Raw genomic sequence first — 25,595 nt, forward strand, 5'->3', positions numbered from 1 at the left:
TCCACGCCCCCACCCCACCCCCAACCCTCCCAACAAATAGGGCTTAACTCTGGAGGACTCTCCTGTCTGGCGGGGGCGGGGGTGGGGTAGGTAATGACAGTTAAAATAGCGCAGTCCAAAACTGGTCCGGCGGGCGGCGGTAGCGCCCCCTCTCCCCGCTTCCGTCCCCCTCTCCCCGGGGGTCACTCTGTCCCTCCCCCCTCCCGCCCTCTCCTCCGCCCTCCCCCTCCTCCTCCTCCTCCTGGGGAGTCAGGCACTAGCTGCGATTGCTCCCTCTCTGCAGCTCGCGTCAGTTTCCCTCTCCCGCGGAGGGAGCAGCAGCGGCGGCGGCGGCGGCGGCAGCTGCAGCGGCGGCGGCAGCACCAGCGGCTGAGTGGGCAGAGGCGGCGGGAGAGACGTCTACAGCGGCTGCAGCCACAGCTCCCCGGGCTCCCCGGCTCGGAGCGCGCAGCCCTCCCGCCCGGGTCTCCTCCTCGCGTCCCCTGCGCGTGTCCTGGAGCGCCCCGGGCTGAGCGGCGGCACAGCGCGCCCCGACTCCCCCTGGCCGCGAGTGGGGGCCCCCTGCCGAAGCCGCTCCCCGCCGGGCTGCGGACCCCGGCCACCCGGGGGCATCCTCCGGCGGGGCAGCGGGGCGGGACCATGAGGAGGCTGAACCGCCGGCTGGCGCTCACTCTCTTCGGGGTGCTCTGGATCGCGGCACTGCTGCTGCTATGGGGAGTCCAGAGGAAGTTGGAGGTGGCTCCAGGACCCGAAGGGCAGACCCCCAAGGTAGGCAGCTGGAGAGATCGGGTAGCAGTGGGCGCGCTGCTGAGCCGGTAGCCGTGGGCAGCGGGCACTAGTGGGGTGGGCTTGGTTCGCGGGCTTTGGGGGACTGAGCTGGCCATCAAAGTTGCTGGACGCGGCTGCAACTGTGAGATGTTTTCGGATTTTAACTAGCCCAAGGGAATCTTTTGACGTTGTGTGTGTGTGTGTGTGTGTGTGTGTGTGTGTGTGTGTGCGCGCAGTCTTCCATGCGTGTGTTACGTGGACCCGGGCGCCGAGGCAAAGTGTGGTCACAACTTCAGCAGTCGCGCGTCTCCCGGGCACTGCCGCACCTGCTCCCTGACCCGGCCCTGGGGATTGGGAAGAAGGGGTGAGCGGGCAGCCGGGGGAAGCCGGTCTCGAGACCTGTGTGGTGCGGCTAAGTCTTGACTAATTGGGTCTCTTATTAACCTCAGACTCAGTCTTCACTGGCAGTTAAACTGCCCGGGTGAGGAGGCTTTGGGATGATCTCCCATCCTGCCAAACAGCTCTCAGAATCAGTGCTTGGAAGGTGACCGAATTGGGGGGCCGAGGAAGGGGGAGGAGGCAACCCCTACTGTGATTGCTGCTCTCCTCTCCTTCTCCTCTGCTTTGTCACTCCCTTCCTAAAATCTGTTTCAGGACCCCTGCAGCTGCTATACTCGAAAGTGGAATATGCTTGCCTGCCCTACACTCCACAAAATACCAACTGCAAATAGAGATCGGCTTGTTTTGTTAGGGAGTTGGGAAAATCTCAATGCAGGTGGCTCTTCCGCCTCAAGTCCCTTCAGTTCACCTAACGGGAGCCAGGGCACCCCACTCCCCGCGTCTCCCCTCCAGTCTGTAGAATCACTGTGCAGCTTTCTCCCAGTCACTTTTGTCATTTCTCAGAAGGGACTTGGAGGGTAAGGATGAGTTCCTTTAGGCAGTGAATATTCAGGCAGGCCAGCCAACATTAAAGAGCAGCCTAATGGGTGTTTTGGGGAGAAAACCAAGGTGTGTGTGTGTGTGTGTGTGTGTGTGTGTGTGTGTGTGTGTGTGTGTGTACAGCAGTCCTATTCTGATGGAACTTTCAGTCTAATAAGGCAGGCAGGAAAAACACATGGAAAAAGGATCTGAGCCTAGGGAGTTGACAACAGCTACCTCTCGATTCCAAAATCCAACCTCAGCTCAACCCTCTCCACTCTTCTCCACGGGATAATTTTTGATCACTTAGATGCTGTTGCTACGCATAGATCAGTAGAGTTTTTCTCCTTTTCCCCAGGTTGTTCTCCTGCTTCTTGTAATGTAGTTAATGATGCCTGCAGGGACCTGAACTTTCCCTGGTTTGCTTTGTACCTCATTACCTTAAGCTTGCAAGTAATGAGTCCCCCCCCCCCCCCGCCCTTATTTTTCCTGTTTTACAACTCATGGTCTCTTCTCTCTGTCTCTGTCTCTGTCTCTCTGTCACTCTGTCTCTCTCTGTCTCTGTCTCTCCTCTCCTTTTTCTTCCCCTCCCAGCCCTCCCCTCCTCCCTAGTTCTCTCCCTCTCTCTCTCCTCCTCTCTCTCTCTCTCTCTCTCTCTCTCTCTCTCTCTCTCTCTCTCTCTCTCTCTCTCTCTCTCTCTCTCTCCCCCTCTCCCTCTCCTCCTCTCCTCTCTTCTCTCCTCCTCCTTCCCCTTTCCACTCCTCTTCTCTTTCTTCCTCCTCCTCCTCCTCTCTTCTCCTCCTCCTCCTCTCCCCTTTAAAATTTATTTTGACTATCCCCATGTTTTCTTGTTCTTTCTTCCTTTTTACTGTTCTTTTCCTCCTTATGCTTCATTCTTTTCTCCATCTTTCCTTTTTGTCTCCTCATATCACTTCCCAACTGGAGGAATTTTTCTCCTCCCTTCTCATGTCTGCTTTATCCTGCTTTTCTGGCTATCCATTTTGACATTCTCCTACAGTGTTCCTGTCGTTTTAAAATTTTTCCCACGTCTTATTAAATTCCCTCCTTTTGGGTTTCTCATCCCCCTCCCCTCCCTTTTCTCTCTTATATGTGAATGACTGGGACCTTGGACGAATCACTTCACTCCTCAAGGCCTGCTTCCCTTATCTCTTAAATGAGGAGGCTGGACTGAGTGATCTCTGAGGTCTTTTCCAGCTGTTAAGACTCTATGGCTGTGTCCTGTGAATCTTTGTGAGTGTTTATGTCTTGAGAGGTGACGGTGCGTGTTTGTGCATGTATGTGTGACTGTGGTACTTTTGATGGTACTAGAGCAGTTGAATTCACAGTGACTGGTCTGTACAATTAGGCTACACAGTGGGGGCCCCAAAATGCTAGTTGTGTATCTGTCCTGATATTAAGGGGATACCTTGTTAATCAGAACATTTTGATTCCAGTCCACTTGTTTATCCTTTTCCAACTCCTGCCTGGAGAGAAGGGGTGGGGGTATGCAGCTGTTTATAATGGAGAGAAGCTATAGGAAAGTGTTTAAGGCTCTGGACTTTCCTAATATTAAATGCTTGGCCTAGTTGCTCTCTGACCCTGATGGAAGCTTGATTTCCTTCTCTGAGAGACGAATTTCACTGCAGTGATTTGTTCCCACCTTCCTCTGAGCTCATTCCCAAGATTTTCCTGGCCTGGTTCTGGTCTCTCATTCAGCCAGCTGTTTTCAGTAACGGGCAGTGGATTGGCACCATACTACCCCGTGACTTAGCAAAAATCAGTTTCCCTCTCTCCACTTTAGTTTTATCATTTGTAAAATGGGGGTGGAGGGATTTGGCCTTCCAACTTAAAGCTTCTCTGAATCTGTGAGTTGTTGGTAGGAGAGAGAAATACAGGGGGAGCTTGATGGAAGAAGGAGGGTTATTCTCCAAGCTGTGGCAGGGAATCCAAGAGAGGCCTTGCCTCAAAGGAGAGAAACTGCCTTAAAGGAAAGAGAAGACTGATTATCTGTGCCCCTTGGGAGAGAGACAGTTGAAGCCGTCAGGGACTGTTAGGGTGCAGGTAGTAAGTTGTGTGGCTAAGTGGTTAAGGTTGCCTGATGGGATAGGGAAGAATTGAAAAGTGTAGGAGAAATCCTATAGGTACATTAATCATTGGCTCAGGAATGGGTTCTGATTGTCAGCTTGGAGATTGTTTCCTGACCAATGGCAGTCTTGTGTGCCTCAGATGGGAAAATTTGCTTATTAGAGAAAAATAATATAGATTTTTGAATGAATTCAGGACTCCAGGCTTTCATGCTGAGTGCTTATTCATAATTGAGGGGGAAAGTCTTACTCTGCACACATAAAAACCTGAGGAGATTTCTGTTTCTCAATACTTCCTCCCTCCACCCCAGTGGATTCTGTTTATTTGTCAGAGCAGAATGTGGGCAGCCCCTCGTTACTGGAATCCATGGCATCTGAAAACTTTGGAAGGGGCCCTTAAAAATCATGTTGTCTCTCATGTGACAGATGATGAAACTGAGGCCGTTAGGGGGTGTGTGAAATAATTTATGCAAAAGACCATGCAGCTTAAATGAGGGGTATAGTGTGGAAAGACCCCTAAGGTTGGGAGTCAGAGGACACGACTTTGAATCTTGACTCTGGCACTTAACTTGCCTGTGTGACCTTGGGTCAATCATTGTATCTCTTTCTAGAGCAAAGGGGTTGGATCATACAGCCTCTAAGGTCTCCTTCCATCTCTAGGTCTGTAATTTTTTTGTGAGAGTGAGGCTCTTTGCACTTGCTGGGAGGCTGGACTGGTCAGTCTTCAAATCTAAGCCTTTGCCCCCTAAGGTTCTGAGTAGCTTTAAGCTGCTGTCACTATGCTGGGAGGCCCAGGCTCTTTTCTTTGAAAGTGTTATGGGCCTGCTCTATTCACCTAACCTTTGGGAAGGAAAAGGGAAACCTGAGTATAAATAAAACCTTTCCTCATTCATAATCCAAGTGAAGTATAGAGGATAAACAGCCTTTGTGATAAAAAAAAAGGTTATTGGGTTTGTTTAATGTGCTATAAAAAAGGCCAGGAAAAGGTTTTTAAAGTATGCTTTTGTTCTGAATTGGTGTTTTGGTGTTTGTTTTTCCTCCTCTCCAACTCAACAAATCTCAGATTTCTAATTGAGGAGAGAGCATAATAGAGTTTGAGATGTTTGTGTAAACTGTATCTTAATGATAAGCAAGCGCTGTAAGACTGAAAAAAGGAATCAGAGAATGTTTTTCCGCTTCTTTCCTACTTCCCCTACTCTGTATCATTTGTTTTCAATTTGGGTAACTTAAAAAACATGAATTTTTAAAATCTTTTTTTTCCCCCAATAAAACTAAATTTACTTTGAGACTTAGTAAAAGTAAAAAGAATTTTAGCCCTGAGGGTAATTGAGTTTTTTTTTTTTTTAGGAAGCCAATGGGAATTTAAAGGCTTGGGCTAAAATGCTGCAGGCCCTTGGAAATAGACTTTATTAAAATATGTAGCCAATACTATTATATAAATTCTCTCTATTTGTACAGCACTCATATAGCTCTATTATTAAATTCTTGCATTTAGTAGGATAACTTTTCTTCTGAGAATCCACACCCTCTCATTCTCTCATTATCCCTATTTTGTTGGTAAACAGCCTCAGAGAGCTCAAGCTAGCCAGCTTAGTACAGTAGTAGTTCTGTAGTAGCAACACCTAACCACTCTCTGTAATATAAACTTCTTCCTGTCATTCCTCTGTCTCTGGTGTGGGGGTCAGTGCCTTGCAAAGATATGGAAGCAGGAAATGGGAAACATCAAGTGGTTTTATTTGTCTTAAATATGAAGAAGATGTCAAGGAAAGGACTGCCCTGTATACCTCAAAAGGTAGGCTGGACGTGATGGGCTTTAAATGCCACGCAGGAGAGTTTGTATTTTGCCTTAGAGGTAATAGAGAGCCATTGAAGCTTTTTGAGTGAGGGAGTGACCTGATCAGCCCCCTGCTTTAGGAATATTGGTTTGGAGGCTGCATGGCAGATGGATTGGAGAGAAGAGAGAATGTGGACAGGTGTACCATTTCAGAGGCTGTATGTTACATAAGGGCTGGAAGTCTCAGGTAGGTTGTGGCTTGATTAGAGAAAAGGAGACAGGTATGGGATGCGGGGGTTGTAGAATCAGCAACTACGTGGAGATGGGGACTGACTGAGAATGAAGGTAAGGTGATTTCTAAGCTACAAATGTGGGTGAATGGAAGGATTGGGGTGCCCTTCTCAGAAATAGCCCAATTGCCTTTCCTCCTCTTTTCTGCCAGGAAAGATCCTGGCCATTTGTCAAGAACCAGCTAAAATCCTCACCTGTCCAGAGAGGTTGTTGGGCTAGACCTTTGCTAAGATCCATCCCAGCTCTAAATCCTGCAATCTGATGAAATCTTGCCACCTTTGTTAAAGGAAACGGCGTTATAGTGGAGAAAGCAAATAATGTGGACTTAGAGGAGCTGGTTCTGAGTCTTTGCTCTGCTAATTAATTCCTGTGTGATTTGAGGCAAGTGATTTAATCTCTCTGGGCTTCAGTTTCCTCATCTGTTTAAAAAAAAAAAAGTCTGTTGAATTGCATTGACCTGAGGGGATTGGGCTAGATAGATAACCTCCAAGATTCTTTAGTGCTCTCGATTCTGTGACTTGTAAGATCCTTGAATATCCCAGGTCAGAGTGACTTCTTCTAAATTCTTTTAATACTGTACTTGCTATGTTGAGTACTCATTTGGGATTGTAGCCCTTTTTGTGACAACATAGTTCTCTTTCACATGTCCATGTGTTATCTTCCCAGCTAGACAGTAACTTCCCTGAGGGCAAGAATTGGGGTTTATACTTATTTGTATTCAGGGATATGCTGGAGCCCGCTCCTAGGAAATACTGTTAATTATTACATTTTCAGTGTGAGCATTTTCTCCATGGAAATCACAAATGCTACAGATCAGGGCTAGCTTTATTGTTTTGTCCATTGTCCAGGCTTAGGGAAGTGATGGAGAAAATATCTGTAAGGAATATTAAGCTTAAAAGTGCATCCCATGTAAGGTTTCTTTTCTAGAGAGCTGGTTATTAAAAGTTTGTGGGCGCATCCTTGTTTGTATCTTCCCTTTCCCCCAACATTTAGCACACTCAATTGTGTAATATGAGAATTCGATAAGTAGGTGTTGCCTGAGCCCGAAAGATTTTTTGAAGAATTCTTCTTTCATTTTGGGTTCCCGCTTGCTTGGAGATCTAGGCTGTTTTGACTAGATGTTTATCTCCAGGACCAACACAGTACTTGGCACAAAGTAAGAGCTTAGTAGGTACTTGTTGATTGATGGGTTGTTAAATTTGTTCCCCAGCCTCTTTTGTATATGATCTTTGCGTCCGTAACTCCACCTTTCTTTTCCTCCCAATCTTTCAGCTAAATAGGTCATGTCTTTTTGGGAATCCTAAAAAAAAAACAACAAACCAACAAATAAACACAAGACAAAACCATGGAGTCACTTTGGGGGCAGGAAAAGAATAATTAAATTGGATTGGAGTCTTGCAATATTCTTTGTCTGAGGGCAAGGTTGATAGAAGGTGAGTTGAATTTGAAGCCCATCTGACCAGGAATACTAGTCATGTACGGTGGAGGAATGAAGATTGGTGTTATGAACATGGACTTAGAAGCCTGAAGGTGCGGGGATATCCTTCCTTTCTAAAGGACAGAAGTAACGTAGCATTAGATGGTATGGATATCACAAGTGGGCCAGGAATAAAAAGAGCTGAGTTCAAATTCTGACCCTTTGTACAATGGAGAGTACTCTAGATTTGAAGTAAGTACCTGAGCTCAAACTCTGTCTTTGTTACTTACTGCATGTGTGACCTTGAAAAAAATTATTCCATTTCTCTGAGTATCAATTTTCTCATCTGTAAAATGGGAGCAAAGCTGGATTTGATGATCTCAAAGGTCCTTCAGATTTGTTTCCCTTGATTTTTCCACTTACTGTTTGTTTTGTTTTTTGTTTTTGGGGGGGTTTTAGGCAATGGGGTTAAGTGGCTTGCCCAGGGTCACACAGCTAAGTAAGTGTTATGTGTCTGAGGCCGAATTTGAACTCAGGTCCTCCTGAATCCAGGGCCGGTGCTCTATCCACTGCTCCACCTAGCTGCCTTCTTCCACTTACTGTTTGATCTTAAATCATGGCTTATAATATATTCATGGAATATTTATTGCTTGTTGAGTTCAGTCGCCTCTGACTCTTTGTAAACCCATTTGGGGTTTTCTTGGCAAAGATACTGGAGTGGCTTGCCATTTTCTTCTCCAGCTCATTTTTTGACAGGTGAGGAACTGAGGCAACCAGGGTTATACAACACAGCTAGGAAGTGTCTGAGGCCAGATTTGAACCCAGGAAAATGAGTCTTCCTGATTCCAAGCCTAGCACTCTATCCGCTGCGCCACCTAGCTGCCCATCGTAATAAATTATAGTATAATAATAATGAGGAGGAGGAGGAGGAGGATAGAAATAGTTGATATGTGTCTAGTATTTTAAGTTCCACCTGTTCTTTACATGTATTATCTTGTTTGATCCTCACAAGGACTATGTGCATGGGGTGTTCTAGGGATACATCCTGGTGTATTGGAGGATCCTGCTTTACTGTGGGCTTCGGTTATGACCCCAACTCTGCCACTTACCTGCAGTGATAGATAGGATCTAGGCCTGTGATTTCATTGATCTAGACAGCTCTGATAGGTGCTTAAAGCACTGAGAAGTCACATGCCCAGGGTTACACTTTCCTGACTTGGGGGTGGGACAGGCCTCTATTTACTGCCATGCTATCTTTCTTATTGCTTTTATGGCTTTGAGGAAATCACTTAACTTTCTAGACCTCGGTTTTCCCATCCATAAAATGAAAGGGTTGCATTAGATGGCATATGAGGTTCCTTCTAGATCAATGATCCTGGTGGCCTCATTTTTTCAAATGAGGAAACTGAGGCTGTGGGATATTGCTCATGGGCACACAGCTAGTAAGTGTAAGAGGCAGGAAATATCCAGCCAACTTAATTTGATTTCCAGGGTCTAACTGCCTAAATGCTTCTCCTCCATCTAGCTTCCAAAAAGATTATTTTAGGTGAATCTGACAGATTCCATTTATCCAGGAAAGAATTTTTATACCAAAGCCCTTTAGTTTATACCTTTAACATTCTTGGTTCTAATATACATAATCTTGCCACCTTATCATGGCTTTTTTTAGTCCCTTTTGAATTTTTATGATATTATCAGAATTTGATAATGGTCTACCCCCCACAACTCCTTCCCTGGAGGCTTCTATGATCACTACTGTTTCTTTTGTACATTTCACTCTTGAGACACAATAGAATTCAGCTGCCACCTGTTTGGGAAAGAATATCTGGATGAGCCCCACTTCCTCTTACAGCTGTTTTTGGCCACCTTGTTGGGCTAGGGATATTCATGAGCTTTTGTGATCTTCTTACAGTCCTTTGGTCCTTCCCTCTTAGTTCCACTTCCAGATAATTACAGAATTTTTTCAGTATTGGGAGGGACCACATACTCACTATAAAAGACATGACCATCTGTCACCCAGCCTCTGCTTGAAGACTTCCAAGGAGGGGGAAATATATCACCTTTCCAGGAAACTCATTCAGCTTTGGGATAACCCTGGTAGTTAGGAAGTCTTTCCCACCATCAATCCTAAATCTACTTCTTTGCGAATTCCATCCATTGATCTGGTTCTACCCTCCAGACCCAAACAGAACTCATTTAATTCTGACTCCACATGATAGCCTTTCAAATACAGTGGAATGAGTACTGGCTATGGAGTCAAAGGCTCTGACACCTACTGTGTGACCTTGGGAAAGTCACTGAAACTGGTTTTTCTCATCTGTTAAGAGAGGGGATTAGATTGGTTCATCTCTGACGTCCCATCCTGCCTTAGATCTCTGAAATACTTGAAGAAGGGGCATCATGTCTCCTGCGAATCTTCTTTCCTCCAGGTTAAATATGCCCAGTTCCTTTGGCTGATCCCATATAACATGGACTCAAGGGCCTTCACTATTGTGTTTGCCATCCTCTGGATGCTCTTCAGCTTATAAATGTCCTATGGCTCCCAGACTTGAACACCATACTTCAGAGGTGGTCTGATGAGGGCAGAGCACAATGGAAGCTGTGCTTCTCTTAATGAAGCCTTTAATAGAGCTCTCTTTTTATTTATTTATTTATTTTTTTGGAGGTAGTTGGGGTTAAATGACTTGTCTAGGACCTCATATGCCATCTAATGCAACCCCTTCATTTTATGGATGGGAAAACCAAGGTCTAGAAAGTTAAGTGATTTCCTCAAAGCCATAAAAGTAATAAGAAAGATAGCATGGCAGTAAATATAGAGCTGTCCCACCTCCAAGCCAGGAAAGTGTGACCCTGGGCACGTGACTTCTCAGTGCTTTAAGCAACTGTCACAGCTGTCTAGATCAATGAAATCACAGGCCCAGCCCCTATCTGTCACTGCAGCTAGTAAGTGTCTGAGGCAGGATTTGAACTCAGGTCCTCCCAACTCTAGGGCTGGTGCTCTATCCACTGCTTTACCTAGCTGCCCTTAAAGCATTCTTAGTAAAAGTCACATTATCTTGCCTTTCCATATTCTTTCTCAGAGTTAGTGTACTATTTTTCTAGTGTAGCGTATCCCAGCCCTATCTTTGCTGCAGCAAGACTCCAAGGTAAGTCTTCATAGATTTTGGTGAGCCAGATTTCCTTCATTGCCCTGTCACTGACTTGCCCCATGGCTTTAGACAAGTCGTTTCTCTCTTCCTTGCTTTTTGGATTGCTATGAAATGCAGAGAAAAATACTAGCACGTATCTCCTACCTATCTAGAAGGTATGTTGAGAGGCTACGAGTTTTGTGAAATGCGTGGCCAGCTAGGTGGCAAAGTGGTTAGAGCATGCTGGACTTAGATGCTAGATAGATATGATTTTGAATCCTACCTCAGAGAGTGACTGCTTGTGTGACCCTGGTAACTGAGTCAGTTACCATCTCTCATCCTCAGTTTCTTCATTTGTAAGATGGGGGTAATAACATACCTACTTCCTGGAGTTGTTATGAGTTGAAGGGCTTTTCAGGCCTCAAAGCACCATCTAACTGTTCGGTGCTATTATTGAATGATTCTAGAATGAAACCTCCTATGGATACATGACTATGCAGTAGGTACTGAACTTTTTTTAAAATACTTTGCCAGAATTACTAGATGAAACAAACAATGAATGCATCTCAGAGAGCCCTCCAATCTTGAGCCTAGTGAGAAGAAACTCTTTGAGTTACGGAGGAACACACTCCCCTGGGGGAGGCACAAATGCCTGAGATTTACTTGCCGTGGCGTTTCTTTTTTTTTTTTTCTTGAATTAACATAGTAAATGTTATTCTCACTTCCCATATTAAATCATTGAATATCTTAGGCACATATCCTACATTAGACATTTTGCTGGATCTTATCTTTTAATCCATTTTTGAAACTCTTCCATTTCACAGGGGAATTCAATCCATTTATTTTCAAAGTTATGTGTTAAATTTTTGTCTGTCGTGTTAGTTCAATCCCAGTCATTGCATACACACAGTCATCAACAATTACCCTTTAATCATTTTATAATGGTTTCAATTTTCTTGCCCACCCTTCACCTTTCCTAAATAGGAATCTTGCTTTGGGATAATACACTATTTTCTCTTCCTCAGTTATTCATTATTTGTGATATCAACGATAATAGAATTCCTTTTCTTGTTTCTGTTTTTACTTTCATCCTGTGATTAAATAAAGGGATTAATTTTTTAAAAAATGTGTTCCCTCCTCCATCCCATTTGTGACATTTAGTTGTCAATCAAGATAACTACACTGACTTGGTTTCTGAAGTATTTGATAGTTTAGTCAAAGTCATTGTTGCCTTGGTATTCCCATATTGTGATGCCAGTGGGGAAGTCTTAAGTTACATCTAGACTTCTGTCATTCTGTTATACTCTGCCAAGTCTCTAGATTATGAATATATTACTGCCCTCTTCTCGCTTTCTACAGTGCCACTGCTTTCAATGAAGAAGCAAAAGGAGTCTGCACAGAACCAGGGGCCATTTACAATTTTTTCTTCATTTCATAGGTGACATAGTCAAAGAATTTGACATCAGGCAGACAATTCAACAAGAACTTATTAATCACCTCCTATGTACAAGGCAGGTGGCTACAAAGACCAAAATGAAACAGGTCCTGCCCTCAGGAGCATCCATACTACGGTGTGTGTGTGTGTGTGTGTGTGTGTGTGTGTGTGTGTGCGCGCGCGCGCCGTGGCGTTTCTGAAGGAGTGCCCTGATGTGACCACCTGGGCCTCTGCTGTCTTTGCTGCTTGCAGCTGCTGTTTAGATCACAAGGCCCTAATGAACACAGGGAGACTAACTGGGGAAAGAGAAAGGGGAATTTAAGTTGGGAGTCTTCCAAGGGAGTCCTCCTGGAGCCTCCTCCCTCTTGTCTCTAGGTCTAGAGGCAGAGACGAGTTTTGCTTGGAAAGGCCAAGAGCTAAGGCAGGGACAGAGCTGCCTGGGCTGTTATGCTGCTGCCTTGGGAGGGTGGAAGGAAGAATGTTCTCTTACAGAGCTAAGCTGTCCAAGGTCAGCATTAATCTGCAATGAGGTTTGCCTCGTTGGTCACTGGAGATGAAATGACAGCTCTGAATGCATGCGAAGTGCCCTCGAAAGGGAGGAGATACTTCTGAGAGATGCTCACTCACTCACTCTGGGCATCTCTGAGTCTCACAGATGCTAAGCCCGGCCTGATCCCTGTCCTCCCAAATTATATCAGGGTCAGGAATGGGAAGCAATCATATTCCACCACTTCCTGGTCGCTGCTGGTTTCTTGTACTCCTCTGTGCCATTTCACAGAGACAGGATTATGCACTTAGAAAAATAATTAAATTCCCTTGATGTCACCTATTTTACCAGGATAACTAAAGAAATCTTTCAAGGGAACAAGGGAAGGGAAAGGTTCTCTCTAGTGCTCCTGCCACTGGGTTTGAATCCAGAGATGAAGGGGTGGGGGAAAATGCATACTGAGCTGCCTTCCTTCTATTGATCCACCTGTTCAGAACTCAATTTACATCTCATTCCAAGGCACTAGAAAAGTGGAAAATATCTGTAGAACTGGTATATTCTTCACATCTTTATACTCTTTCTCCAAAGAAGATAACTCTCAGCTTTCACTAAAGACTGGAAAACCAGGACTCCATTTTTCTTTTCTGCTGGTTTGAGGTGTAGGTTTATATCACATACCTTGTTTTTCGGTGAAAACGGCTATCGTTCATTTTTTCCCCCAGCCACGAGACCAGTCCAATCAATTTTTATGCCCCTATCAGTTGCAGCAGTGAACATGCAGGTATAATGGGATACAGTGGAAGCAAAATTCCTTGATAGCCTTTGAAAAATTAATTGATTCTTGCAATTTCGTATTTTGTGGTCCATTGTTTTTAAGACTATTTTGGGAAGATCCTGGCCACACAGCCCACAGACTAATTAAGGCCCCAAGATAACTGGCTATTAATAGGGAACTCGCTGATAGCTACCAGCTGGATCCTGCTTTGGTCAGATAACCAAGCTTGGAGACCAGGCTGAGGAGCCCAGTTTTTCTAGACTTCAGAACTGTGAGTAATAATCATAATCAAATAATCATAATAAAATATAATAACATAATATAATAAATAATAATCATAATCAAAGAAATCCATCAAATGAACAAGGCTGATCTTAACCTGGGTGCCTGTTTGCAACATGTATGTGTGCACACATATATACTCTTATAACTGTATGTCAGCATATATATACACATGTCTTTATATATGTTGTTATATGTATAATATACATATTGACTTATAAACATATGTATTGCAGTAGATAGAGAGCCAGGCTTGAAGTCAGGAAGACTCATCTTCCTGACCTTAGACAGTAGCTATGTGACTGTGGGCAAATCACTTAACCCTGTTTGCCTCAGTTTCCTCATCTGTAAAATGAGCTGGAGAAAGAAATGGCAAACCATTCCAGTTTGCCAAGAAAACCCCAAAAATGGGGTCATGAAGAGTCAGGCACAACTGAAACCACTGAACAACAAAAAGGTATATGCATATACACATACTTAAAGTGTGTGTATATGTGTACATATACATACACATATGTTTTTGTAACTGTGTCAACAAAATTTGTTTCCTTTATAATGTATTTTATTGTTTGTATTTAAAAATATTATTCTGAGATGGGGTTCATTGGCTTTACCAGACTGCTGAAGAAAGCTGTGATACACAAAAAGTTTAAGGTCCCCTGCCTTGGTCCTTAAATGACTCTTCCCTATCAGCTCAAATTTTTTTTAAATGCCTGAGGATTCCTAAAAGGAGAAGGCTTTAAGAAGTCCTGTTCCTCAAATCAAAGTTTATAAAAAAAAAAACAACATTGTGAAGGGGTTACAGAGTTCTGATAGCTCACTTAACTTTGCATTAAGTGTGAAAACCATAGCTGACCACACTATGAGTTACCAGCATGGCCTTCTCCAAATACAAATGTGCCTTGATATAGACCAGAGGTTCTTAACCTGGGGTCTGTGAACTTAAAAAAACAATTCCATAACTGTATTTCAATATAATTGGTTTCCTTTGTGTATTCTATTTTATGCGTTTAAAAGCATTCTTCTGAGAAGAGGTCCATAAGCTTCACCATATTGTATAGAAGGGGCCCATGACACAAGCAAGGATAAGAGCCCCTTCATTAGAAGGACTTCTAGGTTGTAGTGTGGTATTGGATTTGTGTTAGAGGTCCTGGGTTCTAATCCCACTGCTCTTACTGTGACTGTGGGCAAGTCAGTTAAGCACTCTAGGACTCAGTTTTCTCCTTTGTAAAATGAAGGACTTGGTCCCTATGACCTCAAAGGTCCCTCACAGCTATAAATGATCTGCTATAAAGTGGAGTCAAGCAGGGAATGTCAAACTAGGCTTCTGTTACTCTGTATCATATTCTCCAGTGAGGGGCAGAACCCTTCTCCAAGGGGATGAGACCATTTCTTTTTGTCCGACAGACCAGGATTTAAGGTCCTGTGGGAAATCTGACCCATTGCCTCAAATAAATGCCATTGTTGGATTTTCAGATAATGCAGAAAACTGCACAGTGGGGTTAGGATAGTGGAAGCCACCTGGAATTGAAGTCAGTCACTGAGGGCTGCTCAGGCTGTTAGCACTCCTGATTTCCCTCAAGAATAATCCTGCCCTCCAAATCTTCAAAAGAGCCTGATTTTTCTCGTTTTGGACAAGCTGCTGTGGTTGCAATTGCAGAGCTCAGGAATCTTCCTGAGAAATGAAAGAAATCTTTTCCACCCTCCAGCCCATCAGCCACAGTTAGATTCCCGGGGACAGAGTGGGCACCGTTCCCAACGCCAGGTACAGAGAGAAGCAGCCTGCATTTGTCAGAGCACTGCACAAGTCCACAGGACTTGACAGCGTGAAAATTAGGCTCTCCTGTCTCTCACCAAGATCCTCCAGCTCAGAAGTCAACAAGATCGGGGAATTAAGACAGAAACCATTGATTTGAGTCCCTTCTCTGATAAATGTGGTCCTTAAACAATCAGTTGTAATTCCCTTCCATGAGGAAAAATGTCATCTGAGGGAACTTATCTAAGCCTCTATGAAATGTAAGGCAATTTAATGGGGAAAAGACTCCCTAGAAAAGTAGAAGTCTTCTACTGTACTCTGCACCCAGAGAGCAAGACAGTAAGTCTATTAGGGTCTGTTTAGATTCGTGTAGTAACAGGGAGCTAGGTTTCCATTTTTGTTCGGCAGAAGGAATATTAATTCCTTGAGTGCTTGAATGCCAGCCTATGAGGAGATGGTATCTGCACCTGAAAAGGATTCTTGACCGCTTCATTGGCTGTGTGACTGTGGGCATTTCATTTAACCTCTCTGTCTTATTTTCCTCATCTGTAAGATGGGCGCAATAATAAATGAATCACTTTCCTCTGAGGGCTGCTGCAAAGATCAAATGAGATAATTTATATAAAGTGATTTGCCAACCCTAAAGCACTGTTATAAACATGTGCTGTTCTCGTTGTAGAGAGTTCGCGGGAACATGGATTTAGAGCTTAAAGAGATTTTATCATCCATTCCAACCTCTTTATTTTAACAGTGAAGAAATTGAGGACTAGAGAGGTGATGTCATTCAGTCAATAAAGATTTAGTTGTTGCCTACTATGTGGCAGGCACCATGCTGTGGTCACACAGCTAGTAAAAGACAGAACTAGAATTCAAACCCAGGTCTTTTGATTCTAAAGCCAGTGATCTTTCTCCTTTCTCTCCCTCTCTCTTTTTTTAAAGGGATAAATGCATTACAGGATGTCGTGATGGGTTGCTTGGGTCCCAACCCTAAATCATGTTTCTGGTGAGACGTTTCCTCCCCATTTCTCAGTAGGCCCATGTCCAGTGAGAAAATTTTCTCTTGTTGCAGAACACATTCTCTTATCAGAACAGGCAGCGGGGTACCTGTCCCAAGGATTTTTGTCCCTGGCTGGAACAAGGACTCTTCCTCCTGCCAGATCCCCAAGGTCCATGACAACTCCCCACGCTTTCCCATCCATAGCTCCCAAAGACACCTGGACCCTTAGATTACCTAATTAGCATCCCTGGCATTCCTTTCCCATACCCCTTTTCTGTATGAACCCCAGCACCATCCTCAGTCTCTAGCAGGTTTCCATAAGGACCTTTGCCTGTTTTTGCTAAAGCGTTAACAATAAACTCTTTGCCACTCGATTGAGAGAAGGCTTGAGTGTGTGAATTCATTCCAGGCAACTCTGCCTGTCCCAGCCCCTCAAAACCTCATTATCAGGGTCAGAAAGGACTCTGGGAGTCATTTACTTTCTCAGTTGTATAAAGGAGATACTAACAGTACCTACCTGGCAGGGCTATTATGAGGATCAAATGGAAAATTTGTAGAAGGCTTAGCACAGGGCCTGGCACATACTAGGTACTGTATTAATACTTATTTCCTTCTCTTCACTTGCCCTACTTTATTTCTTTGTCTTTTTTTTGGGGGGGTGAGGCAATGGGGTTAAGTGACTTGCCCAAGGTCACACAGCTAGTATGTGTTTGGTCTGAGGGTCGGATTTGAACTCACGTCCTCCTGACTTCAGGTCTGGTGATGTATCCACTGCACCACCTGGCTGCCCCGTCCTACTTCATTTCCACTCTCATGTCTAACAGATGAAGAACCTGAGCCTCAGAAATTTAAAGTGACTTTGATCCAACTAAGCTGCAGCCAAGGTAGTTTGATTTCAAATCCAATGCTTTCTCCATCGCACCGTTCTGGTTCAGGTATTTCCTGTCCTAAGAATTATATTTTCCCTGTAGCTCTATCCTCTACCCTCCAAACCAGGCCTTCAGAGACTAGGTCTGTGAGGAGCTAAGACACTCAACTCGGCACTCTTGGGGACTGTGAAACCTCTACTTCAGTTGACTGTCTTCCTCCCTGCCGCCATGTTGATGCCCTATCTCTCCCCACCTCCCTCTCCCCACAAAAAAGCCTTTTTCTGTCAACTGTAATCAAATCAACACTACTGTTGCCCTGGGAAGGGTGTATCCATTGACTTCCCAGTTGTTCCACTCACCATCTTTGTTGACTGGACCTTGAATCAGGAAAACCTGAGTTAATATTTGGTTTCAGAAATTTACTAGCTGTCTGATCTTGGACAAATCACTTAACCTTTCTTTCTTTCTCTTTTTTTTTTAGGCAGTTGGGGTTAAGTGACTTGCCCAGGGTCACACAGCTAGTAAGTGTCAAAGTGTTTGGTCTGAGGCCAGATTTGAACTCAGGTACTCCTGACTTCAGGGCTGGTGCTCTATCCACTGCACCACCTAGGTGCCCCACTTAACCTTTCTTCACCTCAGTTTCCTTCTGTAAAATAGAGATAATAATAGTACTCTCCTCCCAGCATTGTTGGGAGGATAAAGTGAGATAATATTTGTAAAGAGATTTGTGAGCCTTAAAGTGCTATATAAGCATTGTTATTGTTGTTGTTGTTATTATTATTATTCCTAGGCCAGAACTCCCTCCTCTGGCTACTATTGTCCTTACATGGATTGTCTCCCTCATTAGAAGGTAAGCCCCTTGAAGAGCACTGTCTCCTTTTGTATTTGTATTCTTCTTGGCACATAAAATATGCTTTTTAGTCATCCATTCATTTAGAGAAGATAATTTCTAGTGGGATGCATGTGTTGATGTCTTTGAGGTAACATGTTGCTGATTAAAGAGGGACTGGGAGAAACACAGTAGATGACTACAATGCAAAAGGCTGAAGTCAAGGATGGAAAGCTCCAGACATTGCCCCCGTTTAGGATAGCCCTGTAACCAGCATAATAACACAAATTACAGGACTGTTTGTACCGAGGAGTTGAAAGCCATCATATGCTGAGGAAATACTCAGCATGGAGCAGTAATTATGGTTTAGCTGATGATAAAGGGTGTCTTGGATTGACTGTTAATTAGACTATTAAATGTAGTAACACAAAGACCAAATATCAGCTATTAACCATTTAAGCCTGCATTTACCATCGTTCCCTCCTTTTTTTTTTTTAAACTGGGGAGAGTGAGGCCCTGGAAGTCAGTTGGAAGGACTGGCTATCCCTCAAGCTCTTCTATGGGGGAAACAGGTACTGATTTTTCTTTTCCTTTGCATGAAGACTTCCCATTTTGACAATCATGCTAAACCCACTTGACTGCCAAGTGATGGCTTCTTCCCTCATCCCATTTTTCTCCTATTCCTCTTACATAGTTCTGGCTTTGTTTAAAGGCAGAGTAGCTCAAAATTAAAAAAAAATGGTTGAGCTTCTGTCTAATATATCTAAATATCTTAAGGCAGAATCCTGGCCTCTCTTGTTATCTCAAACTGGCAGACAAAGTATTTATAACTAGGATGTCTTTGAGAGCAGGAAATCAACACTGTCTGGTCATGGAAGGCCTTACTGAGCTCAGTATTAGGATTAATAGGTCAAGAGCAGTCATTGGACCCTGGATCTTTGTCTCAGTGGGGCTAAATCCCTACTCTTTCAGATTTAAATGAGGAGAAGGAAGTTTGAGCCTTTCAAGTTTCTGAACTCATGCCAGTCTTAAGTCTGGGGAATTTAGCATCCAGTTATATTAGGCTTTAGAACAATCTTAGGTGCATTGTGATTTAGAGTTGACATCCATGATGGAGCTTTTGAGAGGGAGGGTGTGCGTCTTTCTAGTCTGCTGGGATCCACCTGGGAGGCAACTGGGATGAAGGAGTCACGCTATGGCAACAACTGGTAAGGTAGTGGGTTTCACTGGGATATCTTGTTAATGAAAATAATTCCTTTGGGTCCAATATATTTTAAAATATTCATAGAGGTATTCTTTGCGATAGCAAAGAACTGGAAACAAAATGGGTTCTCGTCATTTGGGGAAAGACTAAAAAAACAAAAACAAAACAAAAACCCAGCCATATTGTTTGAAAGTAATGGAATATTATTGTGTAGTAAGAAATGATGAACATGAAGAAATCAGAGAAATATAGGAAGATTTGTATGAACTGAATCAGAGTGAAATAATTAAAACCGAACATTATGTTTACTGACAAGAATAACGTAAATGGAAATATTACTCATAGGAAACTGAACTCTGAGTAACTGAAACACCAGTTTATGGTCCCAGAGAACAGGTAGTGAAACAAGTTTCTTCCTTGTGGCAGAAGAGAACTATTGGGGCAGAATGTTGTATACATAGTCAGATGTGGTCATTGTATCAGCTGTTTAAAATTTTTTTTCTTTCATAGAAAGAATGATTCAATATGGAAAGACAGGGGAGTTTTAACTTTTTCCCCTAGAGACGATTGCTATGAAAACAAATGTCTAGAATAAAATGAATTATAAGAAAAAAAGAAAATACACTATTTTTATGGTTGGTTAAAAAAAACATGCCTCTGGATTCCTTTAGGGCCTTTATGAACATTTCTTTTAATAAGCAATTAAGGTTAAATGACTTGTCCAGGGTCACACAGCTAGTAAGTGTCAAGTGTTTGGTCTGAGACTGGATTTGAACTCAGGTCCTCCTGACTTCAGGGCCTGTGCTCTATCCACTGCACCACCTAGCTGCCCCTTTATGAGCATTTCTTGAATTGAATTATTGAATTTTGTATTTCTGCCTTCATTAATTCATTGTACAATTGTCTAGGTATGTCAGATAAAGTCTTCTAAACTGAATGGTGGTGTAGTTATCCCTTAGATGTGTGTGCTTGTCTGTGTATGTGGGGGGGAGGGGAGTGGTGGTGGTGTGTGGGTGCCTTTTAGGAAGAAAGGAGTGTTTTGAGAGATGGTTAAGCCTTTCTTCGATTCTCTTGGACAAATTTACATAGATTCTGGCCACCGAGTAGAGTGGCCTGAATCATTTAAAATAAAAATTTTAGCACCTTCTACACTCCCTCAGCTCAATCAAGGGCTACTACTAACCAGCCAGGTGACCTCGATTTTGTCACTTTTCTCTTCACCTCTAAAATGAGAGGATGGGACCTCTTAGGTCCCTCCAGTTCTGAGATTCTGTGGAACCCCTTCTTCCCCTCTCAGTATCTGCCTCTAAATACACACACACACACACACACACACACACACACACACACACACACACCACACCCCAGCACTGGACAAATGCTGATAGCTCTCTGTATGTCTGCCAGAGAGCATTGTGGTACAATTGTTAATATTTTGCTCCGAGTTCCTGCACCTAAGTATTGCAGGGATTTCTAGGGTGGGTGAATCCCACAGTAATCAATATCAATAAAGGAAATGAGTGGCAGCATGACATAGAGAGTCAGCGTGAAAGTCAGGAAGACATCAGTTCAGTTCTCACCACTGATATGTATTGACTGTGACCTGGGGCAGGTAACATAAATTCTCGGTGCCCCAGGAAACTCCCAAGACTCCTACGACCATTGCATAGTATTTGCTGATCTGCAGTAGTGAAAGGAGTTTTCTCACTGGAAGTTCCTCATGCCAATGAAATCATAGATCTGGACCCCCCACACAAAGGCCAGCCCTTGAAGCCCTGCATATCCCTCTTCCATTTACTGATACCTAGCACAGCACTCTGTGGAGTGGTAGCATCTTGCCTAAGGACAGTTCTGAGTGGAAAGTGGATACAGGAGCCGTGAAACTCCAGCCAGATGCTTGCTAGGGACAAAGTGTATGCTCTCTGAATGAGATGAGCCTGTCCTCTCTACGTTGGGGAAATTCCTCTGGCACCCCCTTTCTCCTTCTGTTGCCATGCCAAAGGAAAACCTTGAAACCAGAACAGTTTAATGGTGTCAGTTCCTGCCAGAAGCACTGAAGTCCTCCCTTCCCCAACTTGAATGAAACAGGGGCCTTGAGAGCCTTTGTGATTTTGGTTTCCTTGCAATCTCCCTCCAGTGTTAAATTTATTTCTTTGCTTTAGAAAGTTGTATTTAAGTTTACTCTCATTCTTAATTTCTATGTTTCTTCAAGAATAGGATACTGCTATCCCAAATTGCTCTTCGTTAGGAAAAATGGAATTTAGAACCATGTTTTTAATCATTTTCAAATTTTTGAAAAAGAAAAAAGAAAAGAAAACACACTTTTCTCCACCAGTTTGTCTGCTTGGAAATCTGAGCAAATCTGACCCTACCTGCCCTATGATAGTGGCAGGAGAAATAGAAAGTGATACTATCCTAGAAGAAATTGGCCAATCCAGCATTACCTTTATCATTTAGTTAAAATTGGCATTCATTGAGTACCTGCTTTGTGCCCTGCTCGATGTTAAGAGCTTTGGGGGATACAGAAGTAGGATAACAAATGATACCCTGAAAGAACTTATGGTGTAGTAGGGAGAATAATATCTATCAAGACTGTTGGAATAAGGATAAGAATGGAATAAGAATAGGAATAAGAATGAGCTAATCCAGTGCTAAATTATGTGGCCCATTGAGTAAGTGTTGTAGGGATTTAGAGAAGGGAGAAGGGAATGTGGGAATTATTAACTTACAAGAAATGGGCCTTAAAAGATGGAAAAAATTTTTTTGGGGGAGGTAGTGGAAAGCTAAATTAGAGCAGGTAAGGTGGGACCCAATAATGGAAGACTTTAGAAAATCAGACAGCTTAATTTTTCGTGGCCCAAATTGAGAATTAGACTGAAGCTAAAGCAACACCAGCAGTGGGAGAAATGATGCTGTACCCCTTTGGGACTCTGTCATGTGAACATTTTGCATTAGAGGCTAATTCATGACTTGGACCATGTTAGATGCCATAATGGGATAATAGAAAAATTATTTAAATGAATATATAAATATGTATATATACAATTTTAAAATTTCTTCTGTATCTGTACCAGAGGGGATTTGGTTCAGATCTTCTAATAGGAGATTTTTTATTTTAAAAAAACTGTTCTCATGTGCTTGGCAGGTAGGCTCCTGTTCTCAGGTGTGTTTTCCTCATTTGTGGAAGGGCTTCAGGAAGTACCATAGCATACTAAATAAAAAGTCATGTATTGCCTTGTACATGAGAGCCTTAGATGAACTGGAAGGTATAAACAGTGTAAACTCCAGTGTGGCGTTGTATAGTAATAAAACAAAGTGCTTTGTAATTATATACATTAGACATTTCTCCCTACAATTGTAAAAAGGAAGGTCAGTAAACCACTTAAACTTCATCTTACAGATGAGGTAATTGAGGGAGGAGAGGGCTGAGTACTCGTAGCACTTTGTCTCTTTTAAGGTCTGACTTGATTAGGCTATGGCACCCCCCCCCCAAGTCTCTAACTTTTGCCATTTCTTGGGGATGTCTTTGAAAACTTAAGTAGAATTAGCTTGAAACTTTACATTGCTGGAGACTCCCTGTGTTGGGAGCCTTGGTCTATAGAGTTGATACAACTCAGGCAGCATCTGTTACCCTCATCTCAATCAGTGAGATGAGTGGGCTTAATAATGACCCCCCCAAAAAAAAAGTCCTAGATGAGATGGTTTTTCATCTTTCTACTCAAAATCTTCAATGGTTTTACCTTTCCCACCAAATAGAAAGACCAAGCTTCTTAGCCTTGTGTTTCCACAAAAGTCCATTCCATTGTATTCCAATAACCTTGGATTCTGAAAGGCTGTGCGTGCAAGGTAAATTGTAGAAGCTTCTATCAAGCTGAAAACACTTTAAACATATATCCAATGAGAGTCTCTGGGATCTAAAGAGCAGTCAAGCCAAGTACAGAAGGTTGACTATGACCACCTGTGAAATTGATAAAAATACAGCATGATTTCCCACTTCTGTATGGTCCTCATTCCATTTCTCTGATATTGCTGGAACAGAATGAAAGGGGTCAGCAAGCACTAAGAATCTCTTAGACAACCTACAAACATTAATTGAATTGTTGATATGCTTGATGTATCATCTTTATCCATTGAATGAATTAATGCACTACTGTATATTCATATTGACATTATTATTATAAATAAAAAAACCTTAAGAACACAAGTTTATCTCAGGGAGGAAGATAAAGGAGATGGTAAAGCTGATGTCATTGGTAGTCCCCAAACCCTATAATTTTCTGGGCAAGTTTCTCATCTCTCCTTGCAGTGCTTCATAATGAGTATAGCAAATAAAGTTTCCTGCAGTTTATGTGCCAGGGAGGGCACAGAAGAGGGCAGCAAAAATGTATTAGAAAATACAGTTGAGATCAAGGAATGAAGCCTGATATCTGTACATCATGAATGCTTTGTACAAGAAGGAAGTTGGAAGGTGCTGGCTATGATGAGTAACAAATTACATTATAAAATAATTAAATTGACTCTATCTGAGTGGGAGTTATTTCAGGATCAGCTGTCTGAACTGTAGTCAGATCACTGAACGACTTGAACATTGGTCAAAGTCAATAATAAATTTGATGGGAAAACGAAGATGAGAAGATACTATGTGTAATTGGAGCAGCTCTCAAGTGCCCTGTACAAGCAAAATGTTGATTTTGAGAAAACAAAATAAAACTGGGCAGTGGATATAAGTGAATACATTGACTCTGGTTGCCATGATCTCTTAAAGCAGAAAGCTATGCTGCTTATCACACTCAGAGACTGATTTCCAAGATATAGCCATGGGTGAGATATTCTCCCAAATGGGCAAAATCAGGGAAAATCTTATTTGGACAAATCTATGAGCCCATGATCTCACTGGGGTTGATGCTGTCTCCTTCAGGGTATAGTTATGCACCATCATTCCTTCTCATCCTTTGTGATTCTTGTTTATCCTTGAAAGAGGATCTTTCTTATGTGCTAGAGACTTCCCTCTGGACCTCTAAATATTTGAGGAGGGTATATTTACAACTGAGATTTTCTACCCATTTTGTCTTATTCTCCATGTTATGAGCCTGTCTCATTTTCTAGTCATACATGTTTCTTAGGATGTCTTTTGTACAAGTATCACATAAAATCACTCCTCATATTTTAAATTGAGTCTTGGGTGTTAGAATCCAAATGTTTTGGTTCCACTGTATAATGGCAATTTGGCTGCAGGAATGCTGGCAAATTTGTTTCATATTACATATATTTTGTTATATTTCAGGTTTCATCATAAATGCACCTGGAAGTCCTTAACTTTCATACAATCTTTCTGTTTTTTATTTTGTTGTTGTCATTTTTCAGTCATGTCCAACTCCTTGTAACTCCATTTGGGGTTTTCTTGGCAAAGAGAGTGGAGTGGTTTGCTATTTCCCTCTCCAGCTCATTTTACAGATGAGGAAACTGAGGCAAACAGGGCTAAATGCCTTTCCCAGGGTCACAAAGCTGGTAAGTGTCTGAGGCCAGATTTGAACTCAGGTCTTTTTGACTCCAGGCCTAGTGCTCTATCCACTGCACTACCTAGATGCCCCTATTTTTATAGTTTTATGAATTGATATTGAATTTTACAGTTTTATGAATTGATGTTGCCAAAAAAGCCACTAAAAAGAAACGAGCAGCTCCAATCCACATATTTATTTTCTCAACTTTATAAAGTGAGAATGGTCTATGTACATATGTAGGGTATCCTTGACAAAAACATGAAAAAAAAATAAGCACACTTTCATAGATGATTTTCTACATCAAGATTACATTTTCATAGTCATACAGTTGAGAGACCTATAGAGAATATTAGAATCCTCTCTGTGTCCATTGTTTTCTGATTGCAGAAAAGCATTTGACTGACAGGGTGGAACAAAACATAACCTTAAAAACAATTCTCAAGCAAGGAGTCTCTCAAGCAAAAGTTAAAAACATGCAAAATTCTATGTCAGGTAAAGCTAATTTTGCTGAGTATTAATATCAAATAAGGTGTAAAATACATTAGGCATTGGCAGATGCCATAGACGAGATCTTGAACAAGGGACTAGTTAATAAAGAGAGATTCCTTATCAAAGGTGGTGTCCTGGTGCCCCTGTTTGTGTATGACTTTATGACAATCACATCAAGTTCAGAATGCTGCAGGGCCTTTCCATTTCCCAGAGTTCCATAGCTCAATAATCAATACTGATAAAAACAAATCGAGTGGATAAAACACATACCCACATACATATTGTCCAGATTTTTATAGACATTTGCATGGGAAGTCTATTGATTTAGTACATTAGTATTTTATATATAGATACAATATATTCCTTGGACAGGCACCAGAAATGCATAATAATCCCTAGGTCCAGTGCTGAATAGGAAGAGAGCTGTGGACCAGATCTCATTCAGAAGATTGAACGATGCTTTTAATAGTGCCCAACTGTTTGCTGCCACAAAAGTCCGTATTTTTTTAAAAATGATTTTCATTGATATCTGTTGTTTTAACATGACCTACATTTCTCCATTGTATCCTTCTACTCTATCCCAGAGAGCCC

The 25,595-nt window shown here is 42.5% G+C and overlaps 1 protein-coding gene across 1 annotated transcript in view; it reads left to right on the top strand.

Moving 5' to 3' along the window:
• The first annotated feature begins 238 nt into the window (after positions 1-238).
• Positions 239-25,595, top strand: part of GALNT14 (polypeptide N-acetylgalactosaminyltransferase 14) — a 344,571-nt gene continuing 319,214 nt past the window's right edge. Inside the window, 1 exon segment of the mRNA XM_078149778.1 lies at positions 239-768. Coding sequence (XP_078005904.1) covers positions 640-768 — 129 coding nt within the window. The 5' untranslated portion in view covers positions 239-639.

This window comes from Phascolarctos cinereus, unplaced genomic scaffold, assembly GCF_003287225.1.
Source record: "Phascolarctos cinereus isolate Bilbo 61053 unplaced genomic scaffold, phaCin_HiC Scaffold_2;HRSCAF=192, whole genome shotgun sequence".
NCBI lineage: Eukaryota > Metazoa > Chordata > Mammalia > Diprotodontia > Phascolarctidae > Phascolarctos > Phascolarctos cinereus.